Below are 25,704 nucleotides of genomic sequence, written 5' to 3'. Positions count from 1 at the left end.
TTGTGGGACTGCGGTTGAGTGTTCAGAAAGTTTGAATTGTTGAATGAAGGCATGATTTGATATTTAAGTATTCTAGTAGTCCCTCTCACGCATAGGCTGTACTTTGGCCTAAGCTTATAACGTGAAACTATGTAATTGAGAAGACAAATATGATTTTGCTCGTAATTAACACCTACTAAATTAGAAATGTTGCAAATTTTGCTTCAAGGGTTTCTAATATTTATAGATATCTTTTAGTAAGGGAGAAAAAGAAGGCTTGATATAAGACCCAAATTATATTGTTTGCTTTGATGCATAACATATCTATAGTCAAAAAGGTCAAAATAGCTTTGCAAGACAATCAACTAGGAATCACCTGCCCGTGCCACTAATTTTTTTTTTGGCACCAATTACTTGCTATGAAGATAGCATAAATTATTTATATGACAATGACATCTTATGAGTTGGTAACTCAGTGCAAAGACTGAAAATAAAAAGATGTGTCAGCAAGAATTTTCTTACTTCCAGAGATTATTATAACATCTTAGGGCACTATTGCCTTTTTATGATGAAAATCTGGCAGGTTCTTGCCTTGATTATCATACTATATGTACATGGGTGGGTGCAAACGTTTAATATCATTAAATGCTGAATGTCTCCTAATTTTCAGTAACTAACTAAAGCCAGACGAGTCTCAAATCTCTCACTCTCTCTCTCCATACCAACACAGAGAGGTCATACTCATTACCCAAAATGGAATTGCCTTTTTTTTTCAAAAGAAGAGAGAAAGAAAGAAAAGGAGTATACTCACAACGCTGGTTAAAGTTTATTAATAAATGTTTCCTAATTGACTCAATTGGTTAGTGCTTTAAAGGCGAATTGTTAATAATTTTATATTGAAAAAATAACTTTTATAAAGTTGAGATCAGAGATTCGAATTGTTATATTTAATAGCAAGAAATGAAGCAGATATATATTATGAGAATGGTTGGACCATTAATAAATAAAAAAATACCAACCTAGGCTAGCTCCTCGCCAAATATATTTCGCTTGTAAATAAGTAATTTTTTTTGTGGGACTCGATATAAATTCGGCATCAAATTTATCTCATGTGTATTTTTTTTTTCTAACACATGAACATTGGAAAAAAGAAAAGAAAAACTAGCTCACTCAGGTATCCTCAGACATATTATACCTTGAGTCGACCAATAATTATAAATCATAATTCTTTGTAAATTGGAAATATGGATATATTACTCTATTTAATGTTTACAATGTTTATAATCGCAGAGTTTCTCCTATGCTTTCTCACTTCAACTCTAAAAAGGAATTTATTATTATTATTATTATTTATTTGTTCTCTCTCCAGAAGCAAGCACAGAACGGTACAGACACAACACACACAAACACACCTATAAAGAGGAACAGCAACTCGTTTCTCTCCACATCACCTTCCAAGAACCTTCTCTCGCTACACATATTCGTACAACTCCTATATGGCTTCAAGTGCTTCAAACCCCTCCTCCTCCTCAGCAAACAACCTGAGAATCCTGGTTGAAAGAAACCCCCCGGAGTCCAAATTGTCTGAATTGAACATCAAGTGTTGGCCCAAGTAAAACCCTTCTCTCTCTCTCTCTCTCTCTCTCTCTCTCTCGCCTTAATCGCGACAAGAACCTGAATTTCTTTTCTGTGGGCACTTGGTTTGTTTAGGTGGGGTTGTCCACCAGGGAAATATCAGCTGAAGTTTGATGCCGAGGAGACGTGTTACTTGGTGAAGGGCAAAGTGAAGGTCTATCCAAGAGGGTCATCTTCCTCCTCCTCCTCCTCCTCCTCCTCCTCATCATCATCATCAGAAGACCAATTTGTGGAGTTTGGTGCTGGAGATCTCGTGATCATCCCAAAGGGACTCAGCTGCACCTGGGATGTCTCTGTTGCTGTCGATAAATACTACAAGTTCGAGTCCTCCTCTTCTTCTTAGTATTCCACCTTTCATTTCTTCTTCTTCTTCTTCTTTCTTCTTTCCAGTTTTGCAGTTTCTGTATTGTCAATCTCCACATGCTAGCTAGCTCTTGTACTGTATCTCTGATCAATGGCTCCCTCTCACTTGTGACTTGATCTCTTCACATCGAATCATAATTCTTTCAATTAGAATTTGTCCATCTCTCTCTCTCTGGCAGTCTTCCATTTGTTTTTGGTTCTGAAAGGCTGTGGTGGGGTGATCAGGGAAAGATCTTTTTGGCCAGTGGTCAAAGAAAAGATAACAGTCAATGCAGGTCCCATTCAAACTAATCTGCTTAGGGGGGTGGGTTGGTGCTTTGAAATGTGCTTTTATTAATGCTCCCTTTGACTGGTCATCCCCCCCCTAGATATTTTTTCCATGGTGTTGTTTTTTTGTTTCTTCTTTTCTTAAATCTCTCTGGATGGGATTCCACCTGCCCTTTTTGGGTTAGGATGCGCCTTGGACGGCCGTTTTTTGTCTCCACCCTCCTTCCAAAAGTGCACGGTGCAAAAGATAGAACATCTCTCTCTCTCTCTCTCTCTCTCTCTCTGTTTCACGCTACGTGGCAACTGCCTATTCGATGGGCGACAGCAAAAATTTTAATTCAAAGATTAGGGTCCGTTTATTTCCGAAAAATAGAATTATCGCTTATATCACTTAAAAAAAATAAATAGATAATAAATATTTTTATCACCCGTGAAAATAATTAAGTATAATTTATTGTTAGTAATGAAAATATTCTCTGTGATAAATTTTCTGAGTGGTATAATTAATCATTTAAATTTTGAGTTTTTCATGTAACAAACGCACCTTTAAATGAAAATGATTTTCAATATGAATCTTAATAGATGAAATACGATAAATTCCGATAGATTACATTGTGTACCTGGTAAAAATTGCATGAAGCACCTAGCGGTACGAGCCAGTGCATCGAGTACCTTCGTCTTTCTAATGCGGAAGGACCAAGCATCTAATTGTTATGTCTTCTTCTTTTTTTTCTTCTTTTTTTTCCGGGAGGCCATGAACTATTGTGACCGTGCTAATTTACTAGACCAAAATACATGCTTCTCATATGGTAAACAAAACTAAAAAACATGAAATGGTTACACTTTTCTCCATCTTATGTAAATATAATTAAAATTAAATGTAATTGATATCCGTATTCATAAGTCATCAATCAGAATGAGTGATTAGAGGAAATCTTTGACCATCAGTACCGGAGGAAATTATGGCTTTCATGGAAAAATATAGCGGTCAAAACGAGTTAAAATATGTTTTCTTGTAATTTAACCTTATCTAGACTTAGAGCTATGCGACATCTCTCTCTTCTCGTGTGCACATATTGCGACGATGACATTAGATTCCATCTTAGATAGATAAACTCGATCCTATGAAGTATCTCGTTAACTTTATCGATGAGGTAAGATGCAAACCGGAATACAAGAGAATGGCTCAAACCTGAGGTTGTTCACACCAATTAGTGTGGAGAATCGATTAATCTGTAACGAGGCTTGCAAGCAAACACAAACCTTTTGCTTAATCACAAACCAATCCAATCACATCTAACCCATCTCGAGATCTTGAACTTCTTCGAACTTTTAAGTAGCTTGAGTCGATCAGTTTCTAAATTTGTCGAATCCACTATTTTCCTTTCTTTTAGAGTACAAGATTTCCGTTTTTTCTTCTCATAATCATTCTTAAAAAATCATAAATCCATTAAACAATATAAACACTATTTTCAGCCAGGTGGTAATTAGGTTTACAACTTCAAAATCATGATAAAATTGTTCTTCGATAACCATGTGATGGTGGTGAATAGTTATTCCAAAAAAAAAAGGTGGATTGGACGAAAAGGTATATCTTTTGGTTGAGGTAATTAATTCGTGCAAATTAGATTACACGCCCTTAATGAAGATTTTTTAAGTTTTCTTTTGGAAGTAGCTACTAGATATTCCTAAAGCGTCGCTCCTAAATCACACCGACGATATTGATTGACACTTCAAGCGAGTGATTGGAGGGCCTCATCAAGTAGGACTTTTTTCGTAGGATGGTTGACAAATCCCATCATTAATCTAGAAAAATCAAAATTTGGGAAGGCTACTGATGATACCTTCGAATAGGGGGAGATTGGCGATTCGTGGTCACCCAAGAAAATGGGCCAGGGATTTTATTGGGTGTCCCGCGCAAATTGAAGATAAGATCGATGGGTGATTAGCTGGTTGGATTATTGTGCAGGCACATTTTGAAGATTGGAGAGTAACATCCACAAAAAAGGAAATTGGTGTGCCAATATTAGGAAATAATTAAGCCATAGATCTATTTTACGGATATTAAAATCTTACAATTTGGTCAATTTAGTTCCAACCCTTTTAATAATTTGCTAATGTGATCCTTCCACTTTAACATATTATATTATTTAAATTGAGTTAATCTATTCATCAGTTATATTTCTACTTTAAGTTCATTAGATTTGATTAGTACGGGAAACACGAGAAAAGCTTTAAAAAAACTCCAAGTTCTAGATTTAGATCAAGAGAGAAAAGCTCCCAAGTTTAGATCTACATCTAAATTGGGAGAAGAGAGTTTCTGCCGAATCTTGAAGAAGTCATAAACCATGTCTCGGGCACCTTGCTAGTTGGACTGGTGACAGCGTTCTCACAAAATTTTCAATTGCAAGCATATTTATTCATCACGACAAGTGAAGAAAAACAATAACAACGAGCGAAAAAAGACTCAGATTAGATCGAGAGAGGAAAAAAAAGGAAATCAAGGCTTAGAAAAGTAAAGCAAAGCCAAGCAAGCTCTCGACTTCAGAAATTGAAGCTTACAGCCTATAGGTGAAGTTTCTTTGAGAGAGGGTTTTTTCTTTTGGGAGAGGGGGCTTGCCGACAGAGAGATTACGGTTTGCTAGAGCTAATTAATTTATTTATTTCAATAATTAATCACTTAAATATCGTGGTAAAAAAATCCTACATTTTCCTATGTTCAAATTATTAATTTTATGATTTATTTTCTTTACCTTTTGTTATGTTTTTTTTTTTTTGGCACTTCTCTAATCATAGCAAAAATAACTACAATTTCGACATTGTATGTCTGAAAATTGACTTCATGTTGTTAGGGAGATATCACATTCTAAAGCTACAAGAGCAGCTGTCCCGACAAGCAACAGATAGCGTTTACAATGTTGCAATGGAACATGGAAGATTGCATTTATTCGGCTCCAACCATCTCATCAGAGAACAAATGAAGGAATGATACAAGAACACTGCACAAATAAACGTTCGCCAAAATTTTTTTCAGAGAGATGCGTGGAAGATGCTGTGGAAATTTTACAGATGAATAAAATCGAAGGAACAACAGCTATGTACAAGTGGGTTCAAAATTTACTGTCTTCTCACTTTATCAAGCTGTCGAGCGCGGTGTCTTCTTGGATCCAGATGGAGCCCATACACGAATCGTCTGATCATCGCTAGCCGACGCCAGCATTTGAGGCCTCCTAGGATTCCAGCTCACGCTATTCACGGTCTTTTTGTGGCCAGACAGAATCTCTATCGGCTGAGGACTCCGTTGGTTCCATATGTAGACCTGCCAAGATTTCGAAAAGTTATTCGAATTGTCCTTTGAACACATATAGCATCAAAATGGTATGTCCTCGTCCATAGTCCGTTACAACACCAGTGACATGCAGATTATGAGCTATTGAAGTGGAGCGGATAATGGATTTGCCGAAACAAGAAGCATACCTGTGCATCCTCACTGCCGCTGGCAATAAATCTGCTGTTCAACCCACCGAAACAGGAGCGTATCACGTACTTGTCCTGCTTGTGGCCTAAATACCTCGCTGCTTTCTCGAATTTCCCAGCAACATCCCACATGTGAATCTCCTGGCTGTTTAGGTTGACGATAAAGAACTCGCTATCCCCTGATATAGAAAGTGATGTAATAGGATGCTCCTCCGATATGACTCGCTCCGCATTCGTCACTAGGTTCAATATCCGGATATCTTTGTCTGAGAAAACACTAATAAGATTTACTCCGTCTGGTGTGACGGCAAGGTCTAAAATCTTGGGCATCCTCGTCCCTCTCCATGCTTTTATCTCAGTCCCATCGCAGTCCCACATGCAAATGCCCTTTTCCGAGTGGGAACTGCCACAGACAAGTCGTTTTGAGTCGGGAAACCAAGCACATGAGCTCACAATGAAGTCATGATCTCCAAATGTACGCTTGCATGTACCTGTTTCCACGTCCCATAGCTTGACAACTTCTGCATTCCCACAAGTGAGCAACTTCGTGTCATCGGGACTCCATGCTACAAAAGATACAGGGTTTTTGTGGCTTTGTAAGATGTGCTTCAGCGCTACTTTACCATCTTCAAGCACCTATCACCGTGAACAAAAATCAGCCACATTCTCTTGCAATTCATCGCTTGCATACATAACTAAAAGGCCGGCCTTGAAATGTTAACTATTTATCTAAACAAGATTTCCACAAAAAAATGAAGAATGCAAACGAGCTTTAATACAAAAAGCTCTGAAACATCTCCTCACCAGTCACCCCCCCCCCCCCCCCCCCCCAAAAAAAAAAAAAAATAATAAAAAGCTTCCCTCTCTCCTTTTTATGTGGAAAATTTTCATAAATGGACAAGTACACAAAAAACAATAAATCCTTCCTCTTTAAAAAAGGAGAAACAAAAGCAGTGGATATATACGAAAGCTTCAAACTGGACTAGCTCAGCAGAAAAGTGAAATGTCCATATTATGTTCATCAGAAAGACCATGTCATCACACCTCATGATCTGGCTATAACAAGCGTATGCAACTCAAACTTGCAATTCATTCATAATTCGTAGAACAAATAAAAGAAATTTCCAAAGGAACACCAATTGTGGAAAACTGCTCTCAATATACTATGTTTATCGGACTCGATGAGCATTGTTGCCTAGAAAATGGTTCCCTTTTGCAGGGCAAAAAACATCACCAAAATATCTCTAAATACAAAAGTAGCGTTAGACCGCAGAATGACATACTAAATATTATCCCGCTTCCTCGACTGCTTAAACAGCGCAATTGACAATAGTAAGTAATTGATACACTCTATTGTAAGCACTCCAGTATACAATCTAGAAACCACCTTCCATATGATAGCCATGCAGTCACTCGATGAAGAGGCCAAGTATTCTCCATCATGAGAAAATTGTACAAACCATACTTCATTTTTGTGGTCAGTCAAAATCTGCAATGGCAACACAATGTAATTCAATAAAGTAGCAAGCTAAACATGCAGGCCAAAAAGACCAAAATGAAGCAAGAGACTGCACTTGAAATTATTTCAGGTTTATTTATTTTCTCGATGCCTACAATCCCCACTTCAGGTTCCACTAATTGTTAACATGACCGAAATTGACATCTTTCAGGGTTAAGTATCCAATTCGGTGATCAGAAACCGACAAGCTTTACAGAAGTAAGCGAAAATCCTGGCAGATGAATTACCTGTGTAGGTAGGCCATATTGCGCACGACAAGTAACCGGTTCTTTCAACTTTTTTTCACCAGTACAGGTAGAAACTGAACACTAACACATATGCGCATGCACAAGCACATAACTAAGTGAAAATATGCAATCCAATAAAATGCTTGAATGCTGATTCAACGTGAGGATAAATAAATAAGGACATTAAATTTCGATCTTTTAAGTTTTTTTTGCACTAGTAACCTACTTATGCTACGCATGGACTTGCAACTACACGGAATAAATTTTCAGTAAAATCACTGGGGCTTCACTTCCAGTTGATTCAAGCCTTGCATTTCCTCATATTAAAGTTCTTCCAAGTTCCAACGAGGCAGGACAAGGATTTAATGAGGATAATAAGTGAAGTCTCGCATAATAAAATTTTTATTCAAAGATAACAGTGTCACTCTAAAATATAAAGGATGGCCACCAATCCAATGTGATAGAATTCATTCATCAGCTGTAGACTCCAAAGCTGTAATGAAACAAACATGTGCTCGATAACACACTAGCAATGGTTACCTGAATGGTCACGGTTGGCAACTGATCCCCATTGCAGCAGTGGTCCTCATAGAGGGAAACTGCATCTACTGAATTGTGGCACATGCAACGGTCAATTTGGGATGTAACAGCAGCTTCAACCAGGTTCTCCAACCGTCTTTCTGGCAATATATATGGCGGTGGGAGCAAATTTTCCAGCTCCATCAATAAATTCTTCCGAGGCTCGTGAGCTCTGTCATTCATACTACACAACTTGATTTCCTTTAAAGAAAGGATACTGCTCGCGAGTTTCTGAACTTTTCCTCTATCAAGCCCTGAAGTCGAAATCTCTTTCCGCAATATGCCGAGAGCCAAAGAATCATTCCCCTGTTTCAGAAACTCCATGACGTACTGTTTATACACCAAAAACAAAGCCGACGCCCTCGTGCCATCGGTCAAATCCTCAAGCGAGTTAAGCGTACTTATACAATCATCCCAACTACCATTGAGAGTTTGCGATTCAAGCAATTCGAATTCCGCAGATCTGCACCTTATCCCGGATTCGATTTCCAAACAATAAGCAGACTTTGAGTAGCCCAAGGAATATAGGCATTGAATCATGATCCTCACAAACTCAACCTTCCTTATAATCCCTTCCGCACCCAACACCGTTAGATTATCCTCCATATCATATTAAATCTCCCGAGACTTTTATATCACTGTAGCCGGTTCTCGTACCTTGCACAGTCGAAGTTGGATTTTTCGGTGGCCATCATTTTGAAGACATTCCAAAAGAGCTTTCACTAGCACCACCTCTTTCCATATAGAGCCAATCAGTCGAAACCCGCGAATCAGTCCAACAGCCCAAATCTCACAAAGCCCAACACTTGCTATCCTATTTTGCAAAGACAATTTCTCCAACAAAGACTAAGATATAACCACGGACATCTTCAACACACAGGCTACAGCTTTAATATGCCCAGAGGCTCCACCATCCATAACCGCCCGGAAAACCAACTGGAGGCAACCAGAAATGAAGCATCAAAAGGCCGAAAACGAGACCAAGTTTCGAAATTTTAGGGGCACCCACATCGGCAAATCCCACGAATTCACCATACCCGCACGCGAGGAGGCGATCAAAAAACGGAAAGAAGGAGACGACCCACCACAAAAGAAGGATTAGGAGAGCCAGAGAGGACTGACCCGAAGACGAAGGACGGAAAGCTCGCGGCTTCTCTCTGGGGAATTCGCAGAGGATCGTGGAGAAATGGCGATTTGAAGGAAGGAAGGAAGGGGGGAAAGGGAAGTTTGCTTGGAGGAGTAAAGCTTTGGGATGAATTGGATGCGAAAACCCCGTCGATTTCACTCTAATAATAAATTTTTCTCGCGATTTGCCTTAAAACGACGGCGTCGCGCGCTGTTTCGTTTCGTTGATCACCTGGCTGACTGCTAGTCGAAATTACCGTTCGGCCCCCGCCCTTGCGAGGCTTTAAATTGGTCCCTCTTGTAATCTCACTTTTTTGCCAATGTTTGTGGGCCCGAGCTCTAGTGGATATGTTTTGACTCCTTTTTTTTGTGATCAGTTTGATTCGTGAATTTAGCACTTTGAAATTATTTTTAAATTTAAATCAGGATGGTTGATAAAAAAAAAACTTTCTTAAAATATATCGACACGTAGAATTTTTTTTTAATGTAATTTTTTTTATTATAAGTTATGGAACAAGAATTGTAAGCGGGAGTAATTATCAAGAGATTATTTTTGTAGCTTCCCAAATTGGATTGGATTATAACGGTGGTGTAGTTCTCTAGGGCGCGAAGCGCGTGGACCGGTTAGATTCGGGCCTTGTACTTGGTACGTGTCTCTAATCACAAAACGGATTTGCGTACAATTTGTGGGATTCGAACGCGCGATCCCTGATTCCTAACCAGAAGCCCCTTAACACACCCAACAAACTTCGTTAATATCTGGAGGGGGTTCGAAGTGCAGTTCTTATGTAAAGACGAGGTTGTTTCGTGCTCATCTCTATCTATCATCGAGGAAACTTTATGGTTGCAGATTTACAATGCTGTCTAGAGCGGCCTTTGCATTTGACTTTCTTCCTCTTTGCAAATTTTGTGGCGCGTGCGTTTTAGATTTTTTTTTTCTTAATCTGAAGTACCGAGGTCCTTTGTCACATATAAATGTGGACATGCGAATTTACATTATTATTATTTTTTTATAATTTCTACAAACTCAAATAACTGTTTGAATTTAATTAATACCACGAAAAATTTTAAACTAGTACATACGTAATAAATTTACTCTAAACTAAGTTTTTTACTACAAAAAATCCAAAACTAGTATACTTGTGACAAATTTACTCTCTATTAGTTTCTATCGAATTTTATCGTTAAATTTGCTGACGTGGATGACACATGGTGATATGGAATGATACGTGGCAAATCCACAGGAAATCCATAAGGTTAATATCACTAACCAGTATACCTGTGATAAAATTGACTGTACTAGTATGAGATTTTTCGTGGCATTAATCCCATGAATTTTCATGTGGATACATTATCCACGTCAGCAAATTTAACGATAAAATTCGAAGGAAGCTAACGGAAAGTAAATTTATCACAGGTATATCGGTTTAGGATTTTTAAGTTTAAAGTAAATTTGTCGCATGCGTACCGGTCAGAAGTTTTTCGCGTTATTAACCCTTTTGAATTTAGATAGGATTTCGATAAAAAAAAAAGAAGAAGAAGAATTTAGGCAGGGAAATAGATAGATAACCTTGTCTTCTTCTTTTTTAACAAAGATAAAGAACCTTGTCGGCGTAAATAGTTCTTCACACGTATTTTTCTCCTTCGATTTTTATCAGAAAATGAATTAAAATAAGGGAAGGAAAAGAAGAAAAAAAGAAGAAAAGGAAACAGTGGCGTGAACCGAAAGCATTAAGCTCACCAAGTGAGAGGAGAGGAGAGCATTCCGTTGCGCTCGTCTAGCCAGTACAATCCTTCTCCACGCCCAGCACCGTCGGAGAGAAGATGACCTCCTCCTGTCCCAACGCCATCTCCTCCGCTCTCGCCGCCGCCTCTCCGCCGCCGCCGCCTCCGTCGCCGCCGCCGCCTTACAGCAAGCAGACGCGCTTCAGCTTCTCCACCAGGTCCTCCTTCCACACACTCTCTCTCTCGCTCTCTCTCGTCTACAGTCGCCGATGCGCGCTTTCCAGTCTGACTCGCGCACCGTCGATTTCTTTTCCGGCTGCAGGAGCTGGAGGAGCTCCGCCACGATGTCCTCCGATCGCTCCCCTCCTCCTCCTCCTCCCCCCGTTCCCGACCGCCGCGTCGTGGTCCGTCCTCCTCTTCCTCCCGCGCGAACTTCGCGACGGCTCGCCCGTCGCTTCTTTTCTCGACGAGTTCCGGGGCGTCAGATGAAGTGACGCCGCTATCTGTTGGAAAAAAACTGCAGCTAGGTTGCGGATCGGTGTCCGTGGATTTCCTGGCGGCGGTGGCCTCTTACCCCAAGCCCGACGACAAGATCAGGAGCACCAGCTTGAAGGTCCTTGCTCGTTCCCCGCCCCCTCAGATCGACTTCCTCTTCCTCATCTTTGTTCTCTACTACTTTAGCTGCTTGTTGCATTCGAGTCTGCCGAGCATCCTAGTTTCTGGTGATCGCCGCCGAGTTTGCTCAACGGTCTCGTTTGCCTGCTTGTTATTAGTTGCCTTGAGGTTTGTGTGCATTGTAGATGGACGATTGCGCTTACAAGGTTTCGATAGTGCCGTTGCTTTTGTTAGATTGCGATTTTGAAATCTGGTGGGTGCACCTTGCTTAGGTTCAAGGCGGTGGGAATGCTGGCAATGCTTTGACTTGCGCTGCACGTTTGGGCTTGAATCCGAGGCTAATTTCGAAGGTTGTAAAAACATCTCTTTGCAGATTTATATTGCTTTTGTGTTGTGGAGTTTCTACAATACGTGACAATCATTAGGTTGCCGATGATGCCCAAGGCAAGGGTATATTGGAAGAGCTGGAGGCTGATGGAGTTGATACTTCCTTTTTGGTGGTGAGCTCCGATTGTCATTTCAATTGATAAATTGGCCTGCAAAAATTAGTCTGTGATGTCATTGTCTTTGATAAAGTAACGTGTCGACATCTCATTCATTTATCATTCTAATAATTAAATAATGCAGAGGCACAAATGATACGTGTCATTCACTTGTACATGTTAAAAGGCACTTGTTCAATCCTTCGAGTTGTTCGTTTTGCGATTTAAAAGTTCTTTTCATTAATATCAGAAAGTTTTGGATCTTTCGAATGCTTCTTGTTTCCTTGATTCTGATGAACTGATCCAACTGTTTATAAACCACCTTCAAGACACTTCCCATAATATAGTACACCTTTCTAGACATCAAAACCTCTGGGTGATTCTAAACATTTAGCATTGGAGTATTGGAAGTGTTGATACTGTTGCTCTTCTTTGCAATCATAATTTCAGCTTTACTATAAATTTCCAATTATTTCCCAAGCACTTTTGAAAGTCCATAAGAAACTTTAACTTTGTTAATATCTGCAATGTGGCAATTCTTGATTACCTTAAGGTGGATAGATCACTTCTTATGGTCAAGATGGGAAATATTTTGCGGGATGAGGAACATTTTTGCTGCAAAGTGCTATGCGTGATATGCCTGCTTGATTTTGTTGTGAGAAGTTCTTACATTTGTGGTACAAGGTCACATTAGTTTGATATTTCTCAAAATCATCCCCTTCACCGAAGCTGACAATTTTTCTATGGTATCCATTGGTTTATTATCCAAAAACTTTGTATGAAACAATGGTGGAAATCACAGAAAAGCCTGAGATATCGACATAAGTGTGGAGCAGCTTTAATTTATCATATAAATGCCAACCGTTGGTTCTTGTTCTCTTCTGTTGTCATTTCAACTTCCAACTATGCTTAACTTTTCTTTGCGATAATTTAATAATTTGGCTAATGATCCTCCATTCCTTCTCATCTCTCTATGTATTTCATGTATGCTTGTAGATGATGCACCTGAAGAGAGATTCTTCTGAAATACTCAAATGACAAGTTATTTGCAGTACACTCTATGGTTTTGCCCTTTTTCCAACTAAATATTAAATGCCACTTGCTTGTTGAATCTCACATCGTCAGTTTCCTAATTACTTCTCTGAGTTCTCCTCAAGAGTTGCAGCAGTTACTCTGTTGCTCGGGTTGTTAGTCTGCCACGGTCTTAGGATCCTGCCTTGATCGTATGTCATATTATTATTAATTCTTTTTTTTTATTCATCAGCTAGTTAATAATTGTTCTTTCTGTGTTAGCTAGAAATTCGAGTATATCTCATTCAGTACAAACAGAACAGCTTGAGGAAGAGTAATCTTCCATGGCTTTGAGAACCTTATTGTTGCTTTGACTTACTTTGTGTTTTTGTTTCAGGTTTCCAAGGAGGGTAATTCACCATTCACATACGTCATTGTTGATGAACAAACGTGAGAATCTTCATTTTAATGCTACGAACACCCCCCCCCCTCCTTTTCGGGCTCAAATTTGAGGTTCAATTACCACAAGTAAGCTTTAAAGACAATAATAAATTGGAAATGAATCTAAAGTGCTAGCAGATTTCTAGGTTCAAGAGCAGTTGGATTATTTACCCTTGTTGACTAAGCCTGGTCTTCATAACTTAATTACAGGTAGGGACAAACTTAAGCTGGGATCTCTTTTTAATAAGGGCAGGATTGTCAAGAGATAAATAATCCTTTATTGCCCAAAAAATGCAGAAACAATGGCCATGTTTCTCTACTCCTCACACTCACACCGATTTGCTGTGTACATTATTGAAGGGAATTTAGATATGTAAGATGCATTGCATTTATGGTCCATTTCTTGTGATATCTTTTTATTAGCTGTCATATGACTAATAGTAAAATAATCTTCTCTTAATCCAATATGAAGAGTCGAGAGGTAGAGAACAAGTTGCACTGATGCTCATTTTTTTGTAATAACCTAGCCAATTGAAGCCATTTACTGATATTTCAGGATGGACAACTTATGGCCTAATGAGATTCTGTGGAAGTTCGTTATAGCTCAAAGTATACTGGGCACGTTCATTTTATTACTCCACTGCCATGGCAGCAAAAATACACGCACGTGCACAGCCACTTTCAGATTTTGGGAGAGAGAGAGAGAGTCACCAAAAAACTGTATTTTGTACGATTGGATTTGTCGTATACCTAAAGTTGCTTAGATCAGCAAAAACACCCTAGACTAATAGTAGTTCTCACATGTTCTTGCAGGAAAACTCGTACATGTATACATACCCCTGGGTACCCACCCATGGCGCCGCATGACCTTTCACAAACAAACTTGCTATCTGCAATTGATGGAGCAAGGATTGTCTACTTTGATGGGAGGTTGTATGAAACTGCTTTAGTTGTTGCACAAGAGGTAATGCATCAAGCATTTCTTTTAATGCCGGAGGCTATTCTTTTTTGTTTTAAACAATTATTGCTGTGGGATTAATCTATTTGTCCTGCGAGTCCCCTGAAAGCTTAATTAGGGATAACTGCATAACAATTGGATATATTGTGCACTTATTGTCTGTACTCAATTACACATTCTTTATTGGTCTACAGGGAATGAGTTGGCCTATAGACCCCTGATAGGGTCCAAACTCTGAGGTTTAAGATGTCACAACTGTCAATATGTCTCTATACAGCTATCTTTTAAATATTTGGATGCTCAATGTGAAAGAAAAGAATCATTAAGATGTAAGCTGTTCCATATTAGGTGTTTTAGATTTACAGCTTTGCAGGATCTACTCATTATTTTATCATGGTAATTGTCTTTTGGAACACATAAGCTATGATTAGTCCATCGCGCTCATGAATATGTTTTATGAAGTAACATCTGACTGTTGCATGCTTGTTAGGATTGGAAAAGCTTTTCTTTTTGGAGCTCTATGTGTAGGGATTAAGGAGGAGAAGGGCCTACAGCTATGGTGACTGCTTGTGGTTTAATTTTCACATGTTAGGGTAATTCCAAACAAGATGCAGTAGATTTTGCAGATGGAATAATGAAATTCTTATCGGCTAATCAGTTTTATGCAATTGATATTAGTGAAAAATCTTAGTTCAAATGGGCCTTAACTGAATTCAATATTTGGAGACCAACTTAAAGTAGGTGTGATAGTGGTTTCTTTTGGACAATTATTGTAGCTCAACAAATGAATCTCTCTGAAGCTCAACACCAAGTTCAAGTACGTTGTCACATAGTTATGTTCTTAGCATTTAGAATTTGTATAGGCAATTGCCATATCATGAGGTTATGACTGTGTTATTATTGTTCAATAATTTATTTCTCTCTTAAATTCCGTTTATCCATTTCATGTAACTAATTTTTTTCCATTTACATAAGTTTGCTCAAGTTGTGCAGATAGGTGATTATATTGGTAAAAGTATTGAGAGAACCATATATACTCTTGTTATTGTTGGCACCAATATTTTAATAGTCCTCATCTTGGAACCTTCTGTTTTCACATTCATCTGCCAGTCATCCACTTCAATCCCGCGTAGGCATAATATGACTCAGATGCACTTTGTGTGGCATCTTGGTTGAAATTCTTCTCTGCTTCTTCTAATAATCGATTTAAAGTAGAGCATAAGCACGTTTTTCCTTTTTCCTTTGATTCTGGTTGTGTTTGATTTCTTTTTTTTGTTTTTCCTTCTTTTACGTTCACCGTCTTAATGCTTTTGTTAGACTTTGTCCCTTTTAAAGGTGTTAGATCTGACACACATCTGTGCATAGAAATGTTGAGCTTCTCGCAAGGTGATAGCATGAGTAGTTATGATGTTGGAAACTCGCAAAATAATATGCTATTGGGCTTAATCCCACGGAATTGTTGGAATCTGTAATTTGACAAAGCCAAATCACTTGGACGCTGTTGTGGTATCTCTTGCTTGTGGGACTTTTGAAAGCTCGTTAAGATTCTGTGCAAGAGGTCAGGAGTTATTGTGATTTTCGTCGACATGATTAATTAAGCATGGCAGTCTTATCTTCTTTAGGTATTTTGGAATCTTATCAGCATTAGGTTGTGGACTACTTTTGCTGTCTCTGAATGTGAACAATAAAAGCACAAATAAGCATGTTGCTTGAAACCGATTGTAATTTACAATTATTTCCAATTTTTTTTGCTTTGCATCTAGTGGAAAAAGAGAAGCTTGATGTGACTTGTTGAGGAGTAGTTGGCATTTTGGGTTTTAAAGTGCAGGCTGTTCGCAGGAAAATTCCTATATTGATTGATGCAGAAAGGCCAAGAGAGGGTTTGGATGACCTTTTGAAGTTGGCTGACTATGCAGTATGTTCTGCAAAATTTCCGCAGGCAAGTTGGTTTTCTATGAAGCATTTACTTGCCTATGCAAAGCTTTAGGAAGAATTGCAATGCCCATTGAAGCATTTGTGTCTGTATGGTGTCCGCCAAGTGCCATCTTTTTTTAACTGTTGGCATGTTCTGAAGTTTTTTACTTGTATAATGTTTTCATTTTGGCAAAACACAATTGATCTTGTCAACTTTCTTCCATATATAACCTTATTCCATGTTAATTAGCATGTCAATTCTCTCAATTTCATTCAGTACCATTAGTTGCAGTCAAAGATATCTTTTGTTTTCAAATTTATTTAGTTTGATATGAATTATAAACCTTCATTATTAATTGTGGTGATTGCATCTTCTTTGTATGCTAATGTTACAATATGTTTAATATGCATTCTAAAATTTCTTATGAAACAGGCATGGACAGATGCACCATCTGTTGCTAGTGCTCTTGTATCCTTGATGCTTAGGTTACCAAATCTGAGGTTCGTAATTGTGACGTTGGGTGGTGAAGGGTGCATTATGCTCGAGCGGAGCACTGAGGGTCAGTTCACACTTCAGATGCTCAAGTTTTGATCTTTCAGTTGTGTTTATCTTTATGCAAATTAGGGCTAGAGCTGGACAGCGCTCTCTTTAGTTCAGCAAAGAATTGCATGGTTCGGAAGTGCAAGAGTTCGCTATGAAAATATTCATTTCTTTTTCCCTAGTGCAGGTAATTCTCTAGAAGAAGTGGATGTGGACAACTTGCTAGAAATTCTGAAGCAGAGAAAAGATGATGTTGCAACCATTCCAACATATGTTACCTCGGTAGTGTATGCTTGCAAACACTATTATAGATGTCATGATTGCAAATTTAGGGCTGTAGTTAGTTGAAGTCACGAGAGCAACATAAGTTTTTGGGGAGCGTGGAATTTGTTATTAGTTTTTTAGTGGAACCTCTGAGCCTACAATTCGGAAGGAATGCCCATGCAACATAATAAGTCACCTCGTCAGTTATGTAGTTCCCAGAGCCACCCACAGCTCAACCTTTTGTGGGGCTTCTAGCTGAGGAGTTCATATTCCCTTGCTTGTACGGCATGCACGATATCTTCTACTCTTTTTACTTGTTTTGAAAGGACCCATTGCGAATTGTGGACAAGCGGTTGTTGGCGGAGCTGATTTATCAAGAGTTGATTTGAGTAAACATAGAGATGAATCAGTATAACTAGCCTCCATGACTTTCTTGGAACAAATGTGTTGCAGACTATGATTTCTTTTTTGAAGTTTGTGCAGTGACCAAATAGTTGTGTAGTTAAGTATATTCTTATCTAAAAAAAAAATATACATATTCTCATCTGTTGGAACTTTCTGCTGTTTAATGTCACTTTTCCCAAGTGCAACCTGTTTGAGAGGCCAATCCTTGCGCTCTGAAAGCATTTCTTTTTCTCTTGTTGTCTCACTTCTTTGCAGTGATTAGTTCTATTAATAAAACACATGATAGTAACATTGGTTGGGGCCTAAGGCATCTCGCTTTCTCTTCCCTTTTCAGTCGGTGTCACAATTGAAAGCCGAGGGGATAGGAATTGTGCATGGGAGGTTACTCTTGGGAACAGCTGAGAAGATACCACCACAAGAACTTATTGATACAACTGGTGCTGGTGACGCATTCATTGGTGCTACCCTATATGGTACATATTTAGTCAACTGCGAATGGTTTCTTTAGATAAATTCCATGCTATCTACCAAAAATCTATCAAGTGATCACGAACCAACATGTCCATCTACATGATTAGTTTAGTATGAGCACGACTTCAGTTATTGACTTCAGTATTGTTTACTGCATCAAAAGCACTTTAATTTTCTTTTTGGGGCCATATTCTTTGACGGAATTTTTTTTCACTCGTTATTATCTGATATATTGACTTTCCGGGGACTTCAATCAATTGATCATAGGCCAAGTAACTACAGATTAGATGGTGCATTCCAGATTATTTATTTCCGTAAAACTGTGAGGGGCATGATGCCCAATTAGGGATTTAGTCCTTTTCTTCAGGCCATTCCCATAGCACAATCTAATCTCACATGCTGGATCATTTTTCTATACTTGTTTCTTTCAGCTTTATTACATGGCCGTATTCAAGAAGTTCAACCATTTATTCCAGTCAGTCTTCTTGGCTGTAGCACATGTTTTTTGGCTACTTGTCAAACGTCAATTAGCACTTCTTTTAGCATGGCCATAAGTCTGGATGATATATTTCTTCAGGGATTCGCCGACAGATTTGGCTGTTATTGATGCTAATAATTTTCTATGTTTTTTTTTTAGCCATCTGCGCCGACATGTCACCAGAAAAACTGTTGCCCTTTGCTGCTCAAGTGGTGAGTTTGTATGAACGAAACTAGAGTTCTAAACGTCTCCATAAGATTTATTTCGTCGCTGGAGAGTCCATTTCATAATTTTCGATCATCTAATTGTCAGGCTGCTGCAAATTGTCGAGCTTTGGGAGCTCGAACGAGTCTCCCTTACTGCACAGATCCGCGCCTAGCGCCCTTTCTGAGCTGATATCTCCCAAATGCGGAGAGGCACCAGACGAAAGAGCGAATCTGGAGGACAAACGAGAGAGACAAGGTGGAATCATTAGCGAACCGAAGATTTTCCTCCCCTTTTATGCATTATTTCCATTGGTGAGTACTTAAACGATTTGCTGTCGATTCCCGCATCATGTCGTTTGTCTGCCTACCGGCCCCTGCGGTCCTAGCTAGTCCGATTATTTAACGCGAACGATGAGGTGGGGCCATCGTGTCCGTGATGAGGATCGCCGTAAGCACACGAAAGTTTCATTACGTTAGGACAAATACAGTTCACCCGGATGACACGGATATACACTGGACCCTAGGCAGGGGGTAAGTGGGGGCGTTGTTTGCCCCGTCAATATAAACACTAAATCTCTAAAAGTGCGACGTAAAGATCAAAGTTGGAAAAAAAGAAAAGAAAAGGGAGGAAGTCGGCACGAGATTTCGTCCCTCGTGAGTCACGGCAGATAACCAAACACACGACTGTCGATATCTCTGAAGTTTCAGAGCTCTGAAATAATCGACCAAATTCTCAGACTCTCTGCCCTTGTCTGCAGCGGTATCAGCTCATGTTTTTCCTCTTCATACGGGTCAAGCTCGGACAATATTAATCTGCATCTTCCGCGAAAGGAAAAAATCCAATGTTATGGTTGGTTTGGTGTTTGTTTATTCAAAGCTTTGTCACTGACCGGTGGATAGTCCGTCCACTCGGAAACGTTGGCGATACTTGCAAGTCTAGTCTTCGTCGTGTACTTAGTCGTTGGTCGCTATTTTATTGCCCACTCAACTCGTCCGATATCGGGGCGATGAGGCCCGCACCCGTCGACATTATTGACTTGGTCGGCCATAAAAGAAAGACTTCCCCGGTCGACGTTTTTGTCTTTTTCCTCTCCCATTGAAAGTGTAACCAATCACTTCAACGTTTTGAGGGGGGCAAGGGCCGTGTTCTCTGACAAAAAATATTCATCAGGCTCCATAATTTGTCGCATCTAACTTGATCGATTGAATATTACAGGAAATGGACTGACATATTTATAATAAATTTATTCGAAATTAATTTTTGGATTATCAAAAAATTTAAATTGATATATTTGTGATAAATTTATCCTACTCTGATTTTAGGTCACAAAATCTTAAATTTATATATTTATGATAAATCTATTTCAAATTAATAACATTTTCACCATTTAATCAGTAATTCGGAGTCAAGAAGGTTGGTAGGAGATGGACGACATTGCACCCATTTTGATTGTTTGGTTTACGAAAGAAAAGACTACGATTCTTCGATTTAGAATAAACATTGACGAGTGGATAGCTAGCTACAGAATGGGGAACGCATATTTTGCCCGTGGGCCCGTCTCGATCAAATCCTCGACCTTGAGAAACAATCCCGTGAGTTTAGTTCTGCGTCCCAGGCTGTAATCGGGGCGCGGACGATCCATGTTCCCCGAGTGATTTAACGCTTTCTGTCTTGCTCGTGCAACCCAGCATTTTCTCCTCTTGTCTGACATCGAACTTCGAAATCTGGTGCAACCACGTGGTTCGTGCAGGTGCCGTTCAGGGCACTTCGTGGATCGGAGAGCCTACGTGCATCGCACGAACCGCAGCGATCTACCGGCAATTTTCCTTTCCTTTCTTTTGTTTTGACGGACTCCAAAAGTCGCAAAGTCTGAACAAGCAGTCAAAAGTCTACTCGTTAATTTAGGGTTCATGTTACGGAAAATTCAAATCGTTACAATTACAATAGATATTTATCAAATTTTTTAAATTAATATACTCGTGATAAATTTACAATTCGTTAGTTTTCGTTAAATTAAATTATCAAATTACCGAATTTGATGACACATGATAGTTGACGGGTATATCGATTCGAGGTTTTATCCTCCATCTATCACAGGTGTATCGGTTTGTGATTTTTCGTGGTATTAATCCAATTTAACGGAAACTAAATGATGATAAATTTATCACAAATATATCAATTTATGATTTTTGATTGTTAAAAAATTAATTTATGGTAAATTTGTCACAGGTGTATCGGTTTGGGGTTTTTAGTGGTCAAAAAATTAATTTGGGATTAAATTTTATCAATGATGTACTAGTTTAGGGTTTTTTGTGATATTGAACCGTAAATTTACCGGTAGGATTGCTCTTTCTTCTTGCAGCGTGTTCCACCCATCGACCCATAAAGCCGAAAAAAGAAAAAGAAAAAGAAAAAGAAAAAGAAAATTAGACGTCCTCCAATCTTTTCTTCCCTCCTTTATGAAGTCTATAAGTAGCTGGAAATTCCATGTGGTCCTCGAGGCTCGACATGGATGCTCTTGGAATAATCTCCGAGAAATTTCCCAACAAAGCGTTTGGTTTACATGTGACAGGAGTTCGCCAGCAAAATCCCAAATGCACCAAACTCACGTGGAAGCGTGAGCCTTGGATGTTGCTAAGAGAGGTGTGGAGCAATCGAGGGGGTCCGAAAGCTGTCCCGAAAATCACCTTGACCTGGTTACACGTAAAAAAAAAAAACATATTAAGATTATGCTAGTGAGTGTCCCCTTAGCTAGTTGTTGACAAACAGTATAAGGAAATTTTACAGTTGTTCATGCACCGATTATCTTGTTAATACTCGATCAATGACATGTAAATTGAATGAGCTCAAATCAAATGCACTTAAGAAACGCCCCCCCGGAGGCATTCGTTAAAGAGAATAACTCGATTTTTGTTATGGATTGATGGTACTTCTACTGCATTGGTGGGACTCTTACATTGACCCCGAATTGACACGTGACAAATGCTCGAGAGGGCCCAAGGACTTTCGTGTTTGCTTTGGTCCTTCCTTTTGGATTCTTACAATCAAAAGTTAGTGTGTCCTACTCCCATCCCCTACCGTGACGTTCGATTCGATCGATGATTGGAAGACGTTAAAGATGTCATGTCTACTTTGTGGGAGTGGGCGCAGCAATATTCTCCGTTTTGGTTTTCGCAATATAGATCCCACAAATACCTACTTATTTTTTTTTATCTGTTTTATCTCTAACTTTCTTTTCTCTCTGACTTTTGCTATGCTTCTTTACAGAGCGCCAGAGTCGAACTCCGTATCTGTGATACTAGCGTCATCACCCCCAATCTCTTTACCCGCAAGGCTACATGCCTATTGGCAAAAAATCTACCTATTCGACACCCATGTTTTGGTTTAACTTTACCAGAATTGCAGGAGGTATTACTTAGGAACAATAACGAAATGCTCAACATGAATCCTTATGGGTTTTATTTGTTATTGTAATTAAAGCATGGCTCCATTTATTTTCATAATCTTAGTAAATCATCGATGATAAGTTATTATAATTTAAGAATATAAGTTACGACATTTTTATTTATAGTTACCACAAATTGCGATATATAATTCATTTATTTACTCAAAATATTGTCACGGTGTATTAAGTTTCTCAGTTTAAAATGAATTTATAAATATCTTGTGCAGTCGAAATTAACAAATAGAGAAAATCGTAATCATATTGTAGTTAAATTTAGAACATATTAACGCTTCAAAAATATATAAATATAAAGTGATATATAAATATATATACATATAAACATATATACTGGTTTAATTTTAATCACTATTTGATATAAAGTGATACATTATTTTTCTAAATAATTAAGTTGGGAAAACCAATTATGTAATGATCGTGATTTAATAAAAAATTAATGATGAACTTAATTTAATTATAGATACATTATTTAGATTAAATTCTTTTTTATAATTAATTATGCTATAATTTATTAAATAAATAAACATATAACGATTTAATTATTGATGTTTACTTCATCTTCTATTATATATTATATTTATTTTAGATCATAGTCTAATTACAGATTATAATTCAATCCTTTATTGTTTTGGTTAATAATGATCGAAAACAATTGATAATTCAAACATAACATAATAATATTCTTATCTTAGTTATATTAATTAATTTTAAATTCAATTAAATATACAAATGTAATGTAATTTCTGAAAATAAAACTAAATATACTCATAACTGCATGGATATTCCTTGGCCCCTTTCAAGGCATACCTATTCTTGATTTTGAGGGAGTAGACACATCGAGGGTATTTCAGGCGAATGAATAACTATTTCATAAGAAATTGATTGAGAATGGAATAAGTATTACTATGAACCAAACATGCAATAAATCTTCGTATATATAACACCAAATCCAATTTCATTTCTGTGAATTTTTTTGTACTTTTTACTAATTTATTGAGTCGATTTCGTTAAGGTACCCATTAGTACCGAAAATTAACTAAAATATTAGCTACACTGTAGTTAAAATTTCGTTTCCCCTCACTTAAAATCCCGACTTCGTCACGGCTCACTCTCCTTTTATTTATTTCAAACTTATTCACACAAAGTATAAGCGACACCTAATTATTGGTGTGGATGAACAACGCGGACCGAACGATTTTGACGCTCCAATTTTTTTCTCTAGTCATAAGTTAATGGGAAAATTTCAAATAAGGCCTCAAAGTGGATGAGTTTTCTCAAAAGAGAGTCCGAAGTGAACGTTGTCTTAAATAAGGATCTGAACTGATTATGTAGTCTCAAATAAGAGCCTAATATTGTCTGCCGGCCAAATCCTCACCGGCGAATGAGCACATCTTATTCCGGCGACACAACTAGGGGCATAATCGTCCAAAGATATTTCTTTTTTTTTTATCTGTTCACTGTTCATCTTCTTCATGCTTGCACTTGGAGGAAAGTTGCAGCTCTCGAGTTCGCCTCCATCTTCTTCTTCAACAACAATGGTGTCCTCAAGCTCACCAACGAGGTGAGTCGCCTGATGGGCCACGCTTTCTACTACTCCCGTTCCGGTTCAAAAGCCCTCAGGGTGGCGACGTCTCCTCCTTCGTCTTCGTCGCAGTCACCGAGTACTCGAATCTCGGCGGCCATGGACTCACCTTTCGCCGTCTCTGCTACCATGGACCTCCCAGCCCTGCCCAGCCAATATCTGGGCCTCCTCAACGCCAACAACGTCAGTTCTTCAACTACCTCCTCGCTATCGAGCTCGACGCCGCCATAAGTTTTTGCCTTCCTCGGAGAACCAATCTGGTTCATGAACTTGAGTGGAGTCTTCGCGTCGATGCTCGCGAGACCTCGGAGCAGTCCCCGCGGCCTCGGGCTCGGAGTCTTCCGGTTTTGGTTCGCCGGCGTCGAGGCCTTCCATGAGCTCCCCACACATTGATGACTTCAGGGCTTCCTCGCCGCGAGCCGGCGACCCTCCCTTCAATCTTCTGCTCTGTACGGTGATTTCTTGTTGCTGCGGGGGCGGCGGTGGCGAAGGCAACCCTCGCTCGTCGCTGTCCCGTCTGAGCACGCCGTAAGTGCTGGAGGTGAGGGAGACCACATGGACAGGATGGGTCGTGTGGCCACCATTGATGACCTGACTATGACGGTGACGACGATGATGCTCACGATCTTGCTCCCAGCACGAAGAAGATGAATAGTAAAAAAAAGGAAAAGAAAAAGAAATCAAAAAAAAAAAGAAATGACTTTGGACAAAAATGCCCTTGCTCGTGCCACCGGAATAAGCACATGCTCGCCGACCGACGAAGATTTGATCGGTCGATAAACTCGTACCCTTGTTTGAGACCAAATGATCACTTCAGATCACTCAATAATTACTTTATATTCTTATTTGAGATAATATTTATTGGAACCTGTTTTGAGAAAATCCATCAACTTCAGAGGGCCTTGTTAGGAATTTTCCCAAAGTTAATTGCTTTTTGGAAGTGGTCAACACGTAAGGCATTGATTAGCGCCCTCGAACACAGGGACCACATTTCATATAAATTAAAAAACGTAAGGACCAAGTATTGATGACGTAATAATTTTGCATCACATCACAGGTTTCTTTATTAATTTTTGCAAAAGAGAGACACGAACTAACAGAAACTTTGATCATGTTGGCACCAAATAGTAACTATGTCGTCGATTTGAGTAGATACAAGATTATAGCGTCAAATAATGTCAAGCACGCGACTCATCGTCTACCATCGGGATTGGTATCGATATTGGCACACATCGGTGATAGTTACCAATCCGTTGTCGACATACGACGACATATAACTAATGATGATCGACAAGGGTATCGAGTACTAGGATCGATACACTATCAAGGTGCAGGCAGAAAGCTGAACATATAAAGGGCGCCGAGGCGTGATTTACAAGCTTGAATCCATTAAGAACAAAATAATCGAGGTGAATAATGACTTTATTCGAAACTCCGGACTATTCTATTTCCATTAGCTTTTGCTCTCTCTCATCTTACTTTAACGAGATTCCAATAGCATGTTATTAATGACTTTATGCCTCTTTATTAATAATCGGAATCATGACTTTCCAGTCGAGAATCATGTTCCTTCCTGATTACATGCATTGGCCTTTTTTAAGAACTCGAATTTGCATTTGACGTCAATCTGAATGGCCCTTGTTGACTTTTGGACGGCAATTCCAAACGCGGCTTGTCAGGTAGGCCTCAAATTCATCCAATAGAACTCCCATCCATGATCCATCCAATCTGTAGAATATCAAATAGATTTTTTTTTTATTAAAAATATATGCATATAACTTATCCACCTAAGTATTCATAATTTATCATATAGTTCTGCAGACTAGTTTTCGATTGCCCATAAATTCAATTCTTTACACCACATAATATGTGGGAAAAATATTGTTCATGTAATACATACAGAGGGCTTTGCTAGTTTTCGATTGCCCTGTGAGTCACAAATTCTTGAAAGAGTGGACTCCACTATATTTATAATT

The 25,704-nt window shown here is 38.8% G+C and overlaps 3 protein-coding genes across 3 annotated transcripts; 2 read left to right on the top strand and 1 right to left on the bottom strand.

Moving 5' to 3' along the window:
- The first annotated feature begins 1,464 nt into the window (after positions 1–1,464).
- Positions 1,465–2,134, top strand: LOC115676055 (uncharacterized). The gene is made up of 2 exons (XM_030598912.2): positions 1,465–1,591; positions 1,690–2,134. Exons 1-2 carry the CDS (start codon positions 1,476–1,478, stop codon positions 1,955–1,957), a joined length of 384 nt encoding a protein of 127 aa, XP_030454772.1. The 5' UTR covers positions 1,465–1,475; the 3' UTR covers positions 1,958–2,134.
- Positions 2,135–5,089: 2,955 nt separating this feature from the next.
- On the bottom strand, positions 5,090–8,898 carry LOC115676053 (WD repeat-containing protein WDS homolog). The gene is made up of 4 exons (XM_030598908.2): positions 8,008–8,898; positions 7,109–7,210; positions 5,722–6,357; positions 5,090–5,563 (listed from the first exon to the last, which is right to left on the bottom strand). The coding sequence occupies exons 1-4, from the start codon at positions 8,650–8,652 to the stop codon at positions 5,381–5,383; spliced, it is 1,566 nt and encodes a 521-aa protein (XP_030454768.2). The 5' UTR covers positions 8,653–8,898; the 3' UTR covers positions 5,090–5,380.
- Positions 8,899–10,942: 2,044 nt separating this feature from the next.
- Positions 10,943–19,114, top strand: LOC115676268 (uncharacterized). The gene is made up of 13 exons (XM_030599147.2): positions 10,943–11,114; positions 11,219–11,300; positions 11,420–11,509; positions 11,784–11,861; positions 11,937–12,011; positions 13,402–13,454; positions 14,259–14,409; positions 16,232–16,342; positions 16,751–16,877; positions 17,046–17,140; positions 17,862–18,000; positions 18,636–18,688; positions 18,789–19,114. Exons 1-13 carry the CDS (start codon positions 10,996–10,998, stop codon positions 18,870–18,872), a joined length of 1,257 nt encoding a protein of 418 aa, XP_030455007.2. The 5' UTR covers positions 10,943–10,995; the 3' UTR covers positions 18,873–19,114.
- The last annotated feature ends 6,590 nt before the right edge of the window (positions 19,115–25,704 follow it).

Source organism: Syzygium oleosum, unplaced genomic scaffold (assembly GCF_021117445.2).
Source record: "Syzygium oleosum isolate NSW1041296 unplaced genomic scaffold, Sole_v2.1 Sole_v2.01, whole genome shotgun sequence".
Taxonomy (NCBI): domain Eukaryota; kingdom Viridiplantae; phylum Streptophyta; class Magnoliopsida; order Myrtales; family Myrtaceae; genus Syzygium; species Syzygium oleosum.
Note: the sequence above shows the minus strand (reverse complement) of the source record. Positions and strands in the feature narration are given on the sequence as shown.